Source organism: Sorex araneus, chromosome 1 (genome assembly GCF_027595985.1).
Source record: "Sorex araneus isolate mSorAra2 chromosome 1, mSorAra2.pri, whole genome shotgun sequence".
Taxonomy (NCBI): Eukaryota; Metazoa; Chordata; class Mammalia; order Eulipotyphla; family Soricidae; genus Sorex; species Sorex araneus.
Genome location: NC_073302.1, coordinates 91,332,381 through 91,347,787, shown reverse-complemented (window position 1 = coordinate 91,347,787; position 15,407 = coordinate 91,332,381). Strand labels below are relative to the sequence as shown.

General features: G+C 38.9%; 1 protein-coding gene across 1 annotated transcript in view; it reads left to right on the top strand.

The window, feature by feature from the left end:
• The window catches only part of RORB (RAR related orphan receptor B), a 236,070-nt gene that overhangs the window by 186,931 nt on the left and 33,732 nt on the right, over positions 1–15,407 (top strand). Inside the window, exon 5 of the mRNA XM_055136616.1 lies at positions 13,643–13,764. Coding sequence (XP_054992591.1) covers positions 13,643–13,764 — 122 coding nt within the window. The remainder of the gene's footprint in view (positions 1–13,642; positions 13,765–15,407) is intronic.

Here is a 15,407-nt window from a genome sequence, read left to right as displayed (position 1 = left end):
CATTTGAAAATCAAGTTGTTTAAAAATGAAATTGGTAAAAGTCAATCTTAATGATAGCCCTGAGTAGCTTTCAGTATTAGGTTTTTACTGTTTGTGACCACTAATTATCCTTCAGGCTATGAGATATAATTTTTAAAAGACAATAGGCAAGTATATGAATTGCTTCTGGATTATATTGGGTTTTGTTTATTGTAGTTGTTCTAAGGTTCTTCTGGTGCCTTTAAGACTCTGTGTTAGGGCAAAAGTGATTGCTCAATGGGATAAGTGCATGCTTTTCCTGCAGTAGACCTGGCTCCAATCCCTGGCACTTTATGGTTCCCTGAGCACTGCCAGGAACAAGCTTCAAGCACTGAACCACAGTAGCCCTTGAGCACCACCATATGTGACCTCCAGAGAAGAACAAAAAAGACTGTGAGCTATACTCTCATCCTACAATCCTGTAATGATTTTTGAATCATGAGTCAAAGAAAGTAATCCCCGTTATAGCTCTCAGACTCACGTTGCCATTCTTTGCACACAGTCCTTAGGAAACGGGACTAGTAACAGGCCCTTCTGTAGGTGGAAAATCAAATCCAAAGAAATGAGGAATTTAGTTAATCTGAAATGTTAAGTTACTTCCCAAGGGGCATGAAAGAGAAGACTTAAGGGGTCCATGTTGCCTTCCTCCATCTTCTGGTTTTGCTTTCACCGTTAAAGCACATCATTTCCAGCACACTTAAATAGGCTGATTTTTCTCTGATTGTTCTGTGAAGGTGGTCTGTAAAACTGACCTTTGAAATGCACTATTTTCATAATGATTCTTTCTCAACTCTGTTAGTGTGAGGAAAGAGAATTGTTCTTTTCAAAAAAAATTAGACATGCACACTTAAAATAAAACAAGACCTTGGATCCAAAGTAGCTTTCCATTATTAAATTATGAAGAAGGCACCCTCTCAGATAGTTCATTTATTTTGCTCACTATAATGTTGTTTTCTTTGGACAGACTGCTAAAACACAAATGCTATATAGAATTATTTTTAGTTTTTCTCTCTGCCATCCTTTCCTGCCTTCAATTAAAAGTTTCTTACCTGAAATTTAAGAAAATGTTAACCATTTGATTCAACTTTTCATTCAGTTTTTGCCCGTATATTTTATTACTTCCTTTAAGCTGATCATTTTCATTGTTTTTCTCTATATTCATAGTTATTTGAATCTTTTCTCACATTTTCTATAGTCAACAGCATAACCTGATATTTTAATTCTTTTATGAAAAATTTTAGGAACATTTTATTTCAAGGCTATATGAAATTAAGATGAGTTATAGCATTTTCCAATATGAAATTTGGCACTAGAACTTGTCTGAAAAGGAGACCAAATGTGATACTAATTCATTGATGAAAGAAAATAAAAATTGCATGACGATAAAACTTAGTTATAAATAAGTTTTAGATTATTTATGCCCCCAACTCCTTCTAAAAGCATTTGAAGAACTGACATGCTAAAACACTACTTTTTAAATTGAGTCAACAGATCACTACTAGATGACTATTTAAAGCTTAAATGTTATTGATGGTTGTTGCTGGATGTATAATTCCATTCATGCTAAAATGTAATGATCTCTAAATAGAGATTAGAAAAACTAGAAAGGTCCTAGAGTGAATATTTTCTGTTCTGACATTGTTGTCTACTTTATTTACCCTTACCCAATAGACTTGTTCTGTTTAATGAAAGAAAATTTGTAAAATGAATTTTCTATTACCAAAAATACAAAATCACACTTGGTTGAATATTTCACCTTTTAACCAATTTTATATGTTAGAGGTACTGCCTCCAAGCACAAATACTGAAGAATCTCTGGATTCTAAAAACCTAATGCAGGCTGTTAAAATTCTCCTTGAGCAAGTCCATGGAGATACCCTGTCATTTATTCAAAGCAAATCCCCTAAGAATTTCACTTTCACACTCATAGTGTAAACTAAATAGAGATTTCAGCGGTTCTCTGAATCCTCAAGGCAAGTGATGAATTAAAAATTCATTAATCATTCTGACTGAGGCTGAGATCCCAGTATTTTAGGAAGAATATTCCTAAGGTGTGTTTTTTTTTTATTTTTTTTTTATTTTTTTTTTATTTTTTTTTAATCCATTTTTATTTTTTTTTTTTTTATTTTTTTAATAATTTATTTATTTTTAATTAGAGAATCACCTTGAGGGTACAGTTACAGATTTATACACTTTTGTGCTTACACTTCCCTCATACAAAGTTCGGAAACCCATCCCTTCACCAGTGCCCATTCTCCACCACCCGTAAACCCAGCGTCCCTCCCACCCTCCCCAATCCCATCTCCCCCCCAACCCACCCTGCCACTGTGGCAGGGCATTCCCTTCTGTTCTCTCTCTCTAATTAGCTGTTGTGGTTTGCAATAAAGGTGTTGAGTGGCCGCTGTGCTCAGTCTCTAGCCCTCATTCAGCCCGCAACTCCCTTCCCCCACATGGCCTTCGACTACAATGTAGTTGGTGATCGCTTCTCTGAGTTGCCCTTTCCCCAGAACGTGAGGCCATCCTCGAAGCCGTGGGGTCAACCTCCTGGTACTTATTTCTACAGTTCTTGGGTATTAGTCTCCCACTCTGATATTCTATATACCATAGATGAGTGCAGTCTTTCTATGTCTGTCTCTCTCTTTCTGACTCATTTCACTCAGCATGAAACTTTTCATGCCCATCCACTTAACTACAAAATTCTTGACTTCCTTTTTTCTAACAGCTGCATAGTATTCCATTGTATAGATGTACCAAAGTTTCCTCAACCAGTCATCCGTTTTGGGGCATTCGGGTTTTTTCCAGATTCTGGCTATTGTAAACAGTGCTGCAATGAAAATACATGTGCAGATGTTGTTTCGATTGTACTTTTTTGCCTCTCTGGGATATATTCCCAGCAGTGGTATTGCTGGGTCAAATGGGAATTCAATATCTAATTTTTTGAGAATCGTCCAAATTGTTTTCCAGAAGGGTTGAACCAGTCGGCATTCCCACCAGCAGTGAAGAAGGGTCCCTTTCTCCCCACATCCTCTCCAACAGCGGTTGCTTTTGTTCTTTTGGATGTGTGCTAATCTCTGTGGTGTGAGGTGGTATCTCATGGTTGTTTTGATCTGCATCTCTCTGATGATTAGTGATGCAGAGCACTTTTTCATGTGCCTTTTGGCCATTCGTATTTCTTCCTTGGTAAAGTTTCTGTTCATTTCTTCGCCCCATTTTTTGATGGGGTTGGATGTTTTCTTCTTGTAGAGTTCAACCAGTGCTTTATATACCATTGATATCAACCCCTTATCTGATGGGTATTGTGTAAATATCCTTTCCCATTCTGTGGATAGTCTTTGGATTCTGGTCACTGTATCTCTTGCGGTGCAGAAGCTTTTTAGTTTAATGTAGTCCCATTTGTTGATCTCTGTTTTTACTAGATTGCTTAGTTCCGTGTCACCTTTGAAGATACCTTTATCTTCAATATCGTGGAGGGTTTCGCCGACCTTGTCTTCAATGTACCTTATGGTTTGTGGTCTAATGTTGAGGTCTTTAATCCATTTTGATCTGACTTTTGTGCATGGTGTCAGGTCAAGGTCTAAACCCATTTTTTTGCATGTGGTTGTCCAGTTTTGCCAGCACCATTTGTTAAAGAGGCTTTCTTTGCTCCACTTCACATCTCTTGCTCCCTTATCAAAGATTAGATGGTCATACATTTGGGGTTGTGTGTAGGGATATTCCAACCTGTTCCATTGGTCTACGGCTCTGCCTTTGTTCCAGTACCATGCTGTTTTAAGCTCCAACTCTATACTTCCGTAACAATATGAAGAAGCAGCGAAAATCCCCTCCGAGAAGAGAGGGGGAAGAAAAGATACCAGAAACCTCAACAGGGGCTTCTCACATCTACGACCTCTCATATAAACAATTCAGAGAGGAAATCTGGAGGAAACTCGACCTACTCCAAGCAAATATGGAACAGACATCCAATAAATTAAGAGAGGAGATGAATGAAGCGCTGGAACGGTCTACCAAGAAAATACAGGAAGAAATGAGAGCAGAAATGAGAGCAGAAATTTCAAACCTTCGAACGGAAGTCTCACAAATAAAGCAATCGGTAGATGAAATAAAAATATCACTAGATGCCCTCAACAGTAGAATGACTACAGCCGAAGACAGAATCAGTGATCTGGAAGATGAGCTTCAGAAAGCTTATAGACAACAACAAATCATGGCCAAAGACCTCAAAATGGCTATAGAGCGAATCAGAGCCCTGGGAGATGACTTCAAGAGGAACAACATAAGAATCATTGGAGTACCAGAACCGCAGGGAAGCAACCCCAATGAAAAAAACACAGTCAAAGATATCATTGCTAAGAAATTCCCAGAGCTGGACAAGGTAGGCATCCAGATACAAGAAGTCCGAAGAGTACCTGTTTTTTTTTTTTAAACAAAGGGAGTGGGGGTGGGGAATAGTTCACCAAGAATAAACCATCCTTTCTCAAGAGAGTTAAAAACGAGGTGGGGGGCGGGCAGAGGGGCAGGGTGGCAGAGGAAGAGAAAAATTAGGAAGTTCAGATGCTAAATCCTCTAGCGCTCTGTAGAGCTTTAGACTCATCTTTCTTGCTGGAGTCCTGGCGAACCCTGGGTGCCCTTGCTACAAACACTGAAAGCAGCAGTTTTAAAGATACACTCAACTTTCCCACCAACGTGAGATTCTAATGAAACTACCCTTGCAATTCGTGTCTGAGATACTGTAGCCTTTGGAGAGCACCATTTGCTGAAATGTCTAGTGAAAGCTAAAATAAGCCCTTTTGGTTGGAAAAAAAAAAAAAGAAAGAAAGAAAGAAAGAAAGAAAGAAAACCCTGCTGAGTGGTTGGAATCAGAGATGCAGAAGGTCACTTGCTATTTTAGTAGCCGCAAGCTGGTCCTCATTTTATAACATTTCAGTATAAACAAGAAACTGTCACCTTGCTTGTCAGTTTATTTATTCCCACTGAAATAAGATCTAGACCCCCCTCCCTCTCACACACACACATCTTTTTTTTTAACATGTATTTTGGGTGACTTGTTTCCAAACTTTGCTTTACTATGTTGATCAGTACAAAGAATATGTTTTTTTCATGATTTATTTTATGCATTGCTTCAAAATATGATTTTATATAATCTGATCCATTGAGCTTTAGAGATCCCTTTACCTGTGTTAACTTCAGCCTGTATGTCTCAACTATCTCTAAGTGACTTAAAGGAGGATTTCCTTTCTCTTTCTTTGATTTATTCAGTAGACCACAATGAAGATGATGGGTAGAAGGGGACAGAGGACACATGGCTAGTGTTCATTATTGTGAGAGAAAGGAGATCCTACTCACTTCTGGAATAATTTAGATACAATCCTTTTGCAATGGAGGACCTAGTTCCATACCGAAAGTTCTATAACTTTTGCATGAACTATTGAAAATTACCATCAATATTACTTCCTATTTCCCTTCAATAATTCATCTTTCTTTATTGTCTATGTTGTAAATGAAGTTTAGATTGCTCTTAAGGCTGTTAGGAAAATTAAACAATTGTAACATTTGTTTTAATTGAAAATGATAGAGAAAACTTTATCAATAATTTTATCATCACACTCCACCTGTCCTGAATCTCTCAATTATCTTCACATTCCCTTATGGAGATATGTTTGATAAACACAGAGCTATATATGTTTGATGTCTGGGTGAGTTTGGATGTAAGTTGATACTCATGAAAACAACACCAAAATATATCACATAAACATACCTTTATTTAAATTGTCTTAACATTTTCTAGAGTTATTCTTCCATTTTAATGATACTTCATTTTTATCTGATAAAAATCACTTCTTATTTGAATTTGCAAATCTAGTGTTTGGTTAGAAATCTTGGGTTTCAATAAATCTTCATCAGGTCAAAGTCAAATGCAAAACAGTAATTTTATTAAAGAAAATGCAGAATTAGCACCAGAGCAATAGTACAGCAGGAAAATCATTTACCTTGCATGAGGATGATCCAGATTCAATTTACAACATCCCATGTAGTCCCCAGAGAACTACCAGGTATAATTCCTGAGTGCAGAGCCAGGAATAACCCCTGAGCATCACTAGGGGTGGCCCAAAAAAACAACCTCCCAACAATGCTGGATTATACATACATAGGCACATGCATACACACCTGTGGAAAAACAGAGGCATGAGGAGAAAGAGAAATGGCAAACATTTTTGATGAAATTTACAAATGGGAAATAAGAAAAAGTGGCTTAATATTAATCCATAATTTTACTCCCAGTTTTCTCTACCAACATCAATGTGGTCATTTTTCTCATCGTAACTGAAAAAGAATGATGACTGGGCTGAGCATACAAATAGACTTTTCTTGCCCCCAACATCATGTAATGCCTATCGAAATAGCTCACTTAGTGAACTTGATAGACCTCTGTTTCACTCAATAGATGCAGAATCTTAACTACTGAAAGGTTACAGTTACATTCTTATCCCTCAAAAAATAATCTCTACCCCCCTCCTGGACCTCAGGAAGAGCAGGAGTACCACTCGGAGTCCATAGTGAGTGCGACAGAATTTTCCATGAGTTACTAACCCCATTCCTCCTGGCCCTACACTGAGCGGCTCCTCTGCCCTCTGTTCAACATGTGCACTAGCTAAAGAATCTCACAAAAACGCCTCTAAGAAGCAGCTGCAATTCAAGTCAGGCAAACGAAGAAAGGATGTGTGATTGCCCAAAAAGATTCCACATCCTCTGGTCTTTTACCTCAGTCTCTTTGTCTAAATTTCCTCATGTGGTTGGTCCCTGGAGAGGACCTAGTTTACTATTATCTTGTCTATTCTTCCAGGCAAGGGTTGTTGAAAGTTCTTTTGGTTCCCACCAGGAACTCTGCTTACTATATTCATTGTTTGTTTGTCTCTTCTTTTTCAGTCCTCCTTTCCTTTTCACAACTGCGAACTGTGACTCAGGGCAAACTGTCTCCTCTCACATGTATGCATCTATCTGGTTGACAGAATGAGCCCCCAAATCTTGCTCATGATTTAACCAAGTCTAGCTTTACTACATGGTTTATTAACCTGAACCTTGGGAGTCAAATCAGTTTTGTACCTGGTTGACCCTTGCCCTGCAGACTCTTGGGTGAAAGTAGAAAAAGATTGCTGTGAATTTTCTGCTACTGTGGCTCAGCCCTCATTTATATTTCTAAATCTTATGCCAAAAAAAAGAAATTTAACTTTTACTTCTCACCACATGGTGTGAGAAATAATTTGTATGTGTTTAAAGTGAACACCTACAAAGCCTTTGTGAATGCTTAGATGTAAGATCATCCAATAAGGGACTGGGAGATGGGACAACAGTGAGCACATGTGTAGACCCAGTTTCATCAGTACCACATGGTCCCAAGTATCATCAGGTGGATACTTCATTGCCCCCAAGCTTTGCTGGCTGAGCCTTAGGCACTCCAGAGCACTTCCAGGGTCTCTGGAGTAATTCCTAGGAAATGGGAATCAGACAGGGCCCAGGTAGCATGGTATCTTTGAGTCATTGCATTGGAGTACTGGACACGTTGGCCAGTGAAAACTGGTAGGACCCCCAGGGCCTCTGAGCACAGCTTGGGAGGCCCCCTCCAGCAAAAATTAGTGATTCAGCAAAAGACTCATCAGAGTCCATCTAAATTCCTAGTATTCCTTGTAAAACAAAACACAAAATGGAAGAATAAATGATGAAGGAGTTGATTTTAGATGGATGAGTGTGTAGGTAGATATTTTCAACATTATTTTTATTACTTCACTATTGGCTGAGTGAGTGCTATATTGAATCTGCTTTCTGGCTACCTGTTTGTCTCTCTTCCCCACATTTGTTAGTTCTGTGATGTATTTTCAGGGCAGTTTGGTTCATCTCAAATAATCTAATGCCATCTTACCTTTTCTTTTTTTTTCTTTTTTTTTTTTTTTACCACAATCAGAATTATCTTTCGGAATCCTTTCTAAAACTGGCCATAGTTATTCAGCACAAATGCCTTGGGCTGCTCTGCCTCCAGTCAGTTTCCAGTCCTCTCATTTCTCCCCGTTCCTTCCTGGTATTCTTCATGCCAGACTTTGCCAAGAAGGGCAGCACAGCATCAATATGTCGTTTGTTCATCAAGCAAAGTTGGTCTGGCCACACTGTTTTGTTTTGTTGGGGTTTTTTTTGGGTCACACCCAAAGATGCACTGAGGTTACTCCTGGCTCATTCACTCAATAATTACCCCTGGCAGGACTCGGGAGACCATATGGGATGCTGGGAATGGAACCCGGGTCGGCCCCGTGCAAGGCAAACATCTTACCTGCCATGCTATTGCTCCAGCCCCAGGCCACACTTTTTGAGCTTTACTTTTCCTATGTGAAAAGTTGATTGGTTGTAAAAGGGAAATATCATTTTAAAAAATGTCAAATAGAACGGGTGGTAGTGATAGTACAGTGGGTGAATCATGAACACAGCTGCTGACTCGGATTTAATCCCCGGTACCCCATGTGGCCCCTTAAGTGTTCCAAGAGTAACCCCTAAATGCAAGGCCAAGACTAAGCCTTGAGTGTGGCCAAAACCAAAAGTAAAATGGAATGATAGGAATTGTCTAGTTCATAGCTACATTTCTGTCTCACAGAGAAAGTTATCCCTCTACCTGACAAAATTCAGCTAGCAACATAGTTCAATAAGCTGAGTACATGCTCTGATGTGGGAGATCTAGGTTTGACCCTCAGCATCACATGGTGCCTAACATCACCAGAAGCATCACCAAGCAGAGAGCCAGCAGCAACCTCTCAGCACCCAACACAGAGAGGTCTCCCAGACCATTGAGCCAACCTCTCAAAAAAAAAAAATCACTTGATATACACAGTTACAAATCTATTATTTGATTAGAAATATTGGGTTTCAATATACCTCTCTTCCAGGTTTAGGTCTAAAATCAAAACAGGTTAAAGTCTACAATCAAGACAGTGATTTTATTAAATAAGAAGTAACATATGGTTTGGTGTATATTTGTGAGTGTGTGTGTGTGCTGCATGTGTGTGCACTCTTGCCTTTGTGGTGTCTGAGGTACAGCTTTCTCTTCAAACTCCTACTCATCTCTAGGTTGACAGTAATTTGTGGGGTTTTTTTGTACCCACTTTTCACCCCAACTGAGTTAAATATTTCATTATTTGTATTCCCACAATAACTCAGAACATTTCATATGATCCTTGATGTTATTATGATAATTTTTATAAAGAATGTCTTTTTTTTTAATCTATTCCTCAAATTGGTATATAATAGTTTCTTTAAGAAGTGGTCAAATTAGTGGGAAATGTACTTGCCTTGCATGCAATTTACCTGGTTCGATCCCTGCTACCACAGATGATTCTGAGCACGTCCAGGAGTATCTGAGCATAGACAGAGATAAGCCTAGAGCAGAGACAGGTGTGCTTAAAACCATCAAAAAGTTGCTAAACTAATATGCAAAGGGATTATGTATGTTCTGCTGTTTATTTCTGAAAGATTTCACAATCTTGAAGGGTGTAGGACAAACAGAACATGCAGATAACCACAATGTACATTGGATTGGAATAGAAGTACTTTTAGAAGAAAAATCAAGATACAGTGGTAGTCACTTTTCTGCATGATGATAGAGGAAAGCAGGAAAACTTTTGCCACAGAATAGATACCTCAGCTGAATCCTAACACATCAGTGCAGATTTAATTTCAGTTTTGCTTAACCTGTTCATGTCTTTATTGTGTTCGTTCCTCATATTCCACAGAAACTTATTTTAGTGTCATGATACCAGAGAATTCTTTTACCTTGTTCAACAGTTCCAGGAGATGTCATGAAAAAATATACAGCTTTTCATAATGTAGTTTTGATTGGCAGCTATAGTTTTGCTTACAAACCTGACACCTGCCAAATACTGACAAATCAGCATATGTTTGAAAATGAAAATTACACTAGGGTAAAGGTTTGAAAACTATCTCACTACAAAAATTTTGTTCTCATTACATACCTAGTGAAAAATATATTTTTAGATTCTAAGTAGACTGCTCAAATAAAATTGAAAAATGATGAACCATGACATGCCAACCTATTTTAATATGATACATAGAATAATTCTTACTCCTTTTCTACATTGGAATATATTCAAGAAAAATTTGAATTTCCTAATAATAATGTTAACTTCCATTTGTTCCATAGTACTAATGTTCCAGAAAGTGGTTATGTAAGATTTCTTGCTTAAATGTTTCTTAAATTTTTTACAACACTAAAACTCAATTTATTTCATAAAATTTATACAAAACCTTACAAGGTTAAAATACAGTTGCTTTACCTACCTACTCCCAGCCCCAGTTATATCACTGGCACTGCTCATGGTCCCTTGAGAACCACCAAAAGTGACCTCTTGCACAGAGTCACAAGCAAACACACAGTGTGTGCCTTCTCCACAAAAATTGCTTTTGAGAGTTATCCCAGAAAAATGAGATCTGACTCTCTAGAAAGAACGCAGCCTTGATGCCAGATTAGTTCCAGGGAGATAACAGCCAGTAAGATGCTTACATTACATATGACCGACCCAGGTTTGATCTCTGGGACCACTTATGGTCCCTGAGCCCCTCCGGGAGTGATCTCTGAGCACAGAGCAGGAATAAGCCCTGAGAGTAACCAAATGTGGCTTAAAACCATAAAGAAAATGTGGTCATTGTCATTCAACTCACCTCTCCCATACAAATTCCTGTGTACTGTTTTCCAAAGTGCCACTTTCTACATGTACTCAAATACAATATTGGATTATAAGGTACTTCCTACTAGATCTACCCTACTTCATAGAACCCAAAGCAAGTTTGTAAGAAGGGGTGTTATGTCTGGTTCTGTCACTCAACTTTTGTCTCGCCAACAGCCAAAATGATTAGTTCTGAAATACACTACCAAATGCAACTCATTGGGGATTAAAGGTCCAAAAGATTTGTTGATCCAAAGTTTTGGTTATGTTTATTTTTACTTTGATATTTATGTGCTCATCTTATACTTATTAAACTTTAAAAAAATCATATAGAAATGTAAGGGCTACACCTACACAATGGAATACTATGCAGCAGTTGGGAAAAATGAAGTTGTAAAATTCACTTACAAATGGACAGACCTGGAGAGTATCCTGCCGAGTGAAATGAGTCAGAAGGAGAAAAGACAGACATAGAATAACTTCACTCATTTGTAGAATGTAAAAAAAAAAACCATAATATGAGACTAATACCCAAGGACAGTAGAAACAAGAAACAAGGGCCAGGAGGATTATTCTACAATTGAAAGCCTACCTCAGAGGCTGGGGGAGAAGCAGTTGGGATAAAGAAGGGACCAGTAAGGCAAAGATGGTTGGAAATGAGGACTCTGGACAGGAACTGCATGCCAAGAGTAGGTAAAGGAACAAACGTGATAACTTCTCGTATCTGTGTTGCAGACCATGTGCCCAGAAGAAGAGAGAGAAGGAGTGGGGGGCAGGGGAAAGAAAGTGCCTGCCATAGAGCCATAGAGGCAGGATGTGCAGGGAGGACAGTCGGAGGGACACTGGGGTCATTGGTGGTGAGAAATGGACACAGGTCGGGGGATGGGTGTTGGGTCATCATATGATTTAAGCCTGATCATGAACAGCTTTGTAACTATGTAAAATTAGTTAATTAATTAAATAAAAAACATAAGGGCTCAACACATCCTTGGTGTGCAGAGACCTAGATTCAGTTTCTGGCATCACATAGTCCCCTAGGCAACACCAAGAGTAGAACCCAAGCAGTGCCAAGTGTGGCCCCCAAATAGAAATGAACTAGAAAGGATAATATAACATCCCTCCATAAAAAAGAAATGTGGTGATTTGCATTTTATTTAATGTGAGCTTGAGTGTGTATGTATGTGTGTGAAGCAAGATAGTTTTTAATGAAGGAACTTGAGAGATGGTAGAGCAGGTAGGGCGCTTGCCTTGCACTTGGTCAACCTGAGTTCAGTTCCCAGAGTCCCATAGGATCCCCCAAGCATCACCAGGAGTAATTCTTGAGTGCAGAGCCAGGAGTAACCCCTAAGTATTGCCAGGTGTAGCCACACGGGGGGGGGGGGGTTGGGGGGTGAAAGGGGACTGAAAAGAATAGTTTTTAAACATTTAAGGAACAAAACTTACTAAGACATGAGGGAAAAGAAAAATAGTGCATGATCAAGAGAGAAGAATGCATGCTTGAGAGAGCAGCTCAGAACTTTTTGTTGTAGTTTCGTTGTTGTCTTTTGGGCCCCACAAGACAATGCTCAGGCCTTACTCCTGGCTCTGCCAGTTGGCAGGGTTCAGAGTACCCTATATGGGATTACCAGGGATCAAACCTGGTCAGTCGTGGGCAAGTCAAGCCCCTACCCCTGTACTATCACTACAGCTCAGATTTAAAAGTAAACAATTGCCCCAATGTCTGGGGCTGAGCGGACGGTTTACCTGCAGGATCCCAGCTTCAGTGCATGCACACTGTTCCTAAGCTCTTCCAGGGCCAAGCCCTGGCAGAGTCCGGAGTAGCCTGTGCACCATCAGATATAGCCAGTTACTGTCTGTGTGTATATTATATACATATATATTTTTTCATTTGGGAGTGCAGGTCAGAGTGTCATACACACCTGGCAATGCCCAGGGGTTATTACTGGCTCTACACTCAGGAGTTACTCTTGGCAGTGCTCGAGGGACCCTATGGGATGACAGGGATGGAACCTGGGTCAGCCACATGCAAGGCAAAGTAAACACTCTATCCACTGTACTATCATCCTGGCCCTAAGTTTTTTCAATTAAAAACCAATAACAATAAATTAATTTAACACTTTACAGCTGTTAATCCCCAGATTTTTGACCAATTTATGGAAGGGGGAAGCAATGAATTTTTATTAAGACTGTAAATTGGTTTTTTAAAAATGCCTAGAGAAATATTGCAGTCATATGTGGAACATAATATAACTGAGAAGTACAAGTTGGCAGTGATGCAATTTCTGACAGATATTTCTCTGGACTTAGTTACTAAAATACTAAAATACAGAAACCCAAAACCGTGAGGCTGCTAAGTGCGGTCAGTTGACCTCATACTTCTTCATTCTCAGCAATGGAAAACAAATTATCAAATGCTTCCTTTTCAGCAGGTCCGACTTTAGGGGGGAGACTCTCCAAACAATAATAGTGAGTTTTGTTGAAATATTGAATGCAATCAAAGTAAAAGTAAAGCGAAATTTATCAGTTACACGAGGGGGGGGAGGTTAGGGGGGGTCTAGGGGTGTGGGGGGACGGGGTGGAGCTATACTTTGATTTTTGGTGGTGGAATACGTGCACTGGTGAAGGGATGGGTGTTCGAGCATTGTATAACTGAGACTTAAACCTGAAAACTTTGTAACTTTCCACATGGTGACTCAATAAAAAAAATTTTTTTAAATTAAAAAATAAAATAAAATAATCAAATAAATAATGCCTAGAGATTCAAAACTAGATTTTGGTCTTAAAAGCACTCTGATACAGTTGCAGTATCTCCAAGAGGTATTCCTTCCAAACATACTAATAGTCGTTCTCTTTGAGCAGAGTGGGATTTCCTGCACAAATCCACAAACAGATATTCTTTCTCATAGATCGAATTGCACAGAACATCATTAAGTCCCACCTGGAGACATGTCAGTACACCATGGAGGAACTGCACCAGCTGGCGTGGCAGACCCACACCTATGAAGAGATTAAAGCATATCAAAGCAAGGTATTCGGGAAAACTATGAGAAATTTTTTGTTTTGTCTTTCTGACTTGTCAGTTTTGGGTCTGTTGAGATTTGGGGCTCAACAAGTGTTTGAATAGAGATGTACTATACATCAAGTTTGCTTAACAATTCTCCTGATCATCACTCCTACCAGATACCTATAGCTCCCTCCTCACATGGGTCGTGATATAATCAAAAAAATCTATGGAGGGGCCAGAGAGATAAAGCAGCAGGTAGGGTTGCTGGCCTTGCATGCTGCCAACCCAGGTTCAATCCCCCAGACCTCATAGTTTCCAAGCTCCATTGGGGGTGATCCCTGAGCACAAAGCCAGGAGTAAGCCCTGAGCACTCCAGGTGTGGCCCCAAAACATAAACAAACAAAAACCTACAGATATTCCTATCTATGTTTTCAGAACACAACATGACCCCAATTAAAAAACACTGCCTTTTATTTTTGAGAAGATGGGGGTAACAAGGAGACAATGTTGGGTGACATTAGGACATCTCTTGGCTGTTTTGGTTCAGAAAGAGCATTAGCAAATGAGAGATCATAAAAATAATTGTCTCAAATTTATGTCATAGGGTATGCAACAAAGCACTTAAAACATTTCTTCTTTTGGAAAAATTCCTTATGGAACAAATTTTTAAGAACAATATAAACTCCACCCCAATCCATTAAAAAAATCATCCTGTTCATTAGAGAAGCTTTGAGGAGAAGGAACTTGTTGATGATGATAGGTGACTCATTTTGGGTTGAGATCCTCAATTACAGACACACTAGTGAATTGAATTTTAATACATATATAAATTGTGACTATCTAATTGTGATTATATCATACCTATTTTTTCTGCCAATAAAACTAAATTTAATCTTACCACTCTTACATAAATAGGAAGAAAAGAGCAGAGTTAATTAAAAAATGTTCTTATTTACATTTCACATTCTAAAGAAAATGACCTCAGAATCAAAATATATTTTATTGAACTGTATAATTTAAGAAAGTGATTTGATTGTTTGTCTTTTCCTCTGAAATTCTTTAATAAAAAAAATCACTGAATTTCTGAGGCCAAAAAAAGTAGAATAGTGGCACAGCAGCAGATCCAGGTTTGGTCCCCTGCACACATATGGTCCCCTGAGCTTCACCAGGAATGATCCTTGACCACAAAGCCAGAAATAGTCCCTGAGCACTACCTGCTGTGGCCCAAACATCAAGCACCATTAACAACCCGACTGAATTTCTGGGAAAAGGCTATGACATAGAAGTATTATTCATTTGGTATTTATCAAGTATAACCCACAGAAGCGTGTGAATGGCATAGTTATCCTCCTTGTTAGAGTCTTTTTAATAAAATGGACTAAGGCTTGTGCCTGTTTAAATGAGACTTGGAAGGAAAAAGAAAAATGAAAAAAGAAACTAAAGCTGTTTTTAGATACTATGGCATGTTTTAGCCTAATATTATAATAAATATGGTCTAGGACGATTCAAGCATGTCAGAAACAATCTTAGAAAAGATAACTCTTCTAGAGACATCAGGTAAAGTCCCTCACTAGGCTCTGAGTGACAGGTAAGCACACCTTGAGTATTTTGTCAACCCCCCCCAGGCGCCCTCTACTCTCCTCCATTCTGTGCTTTCTCTCCCGCAG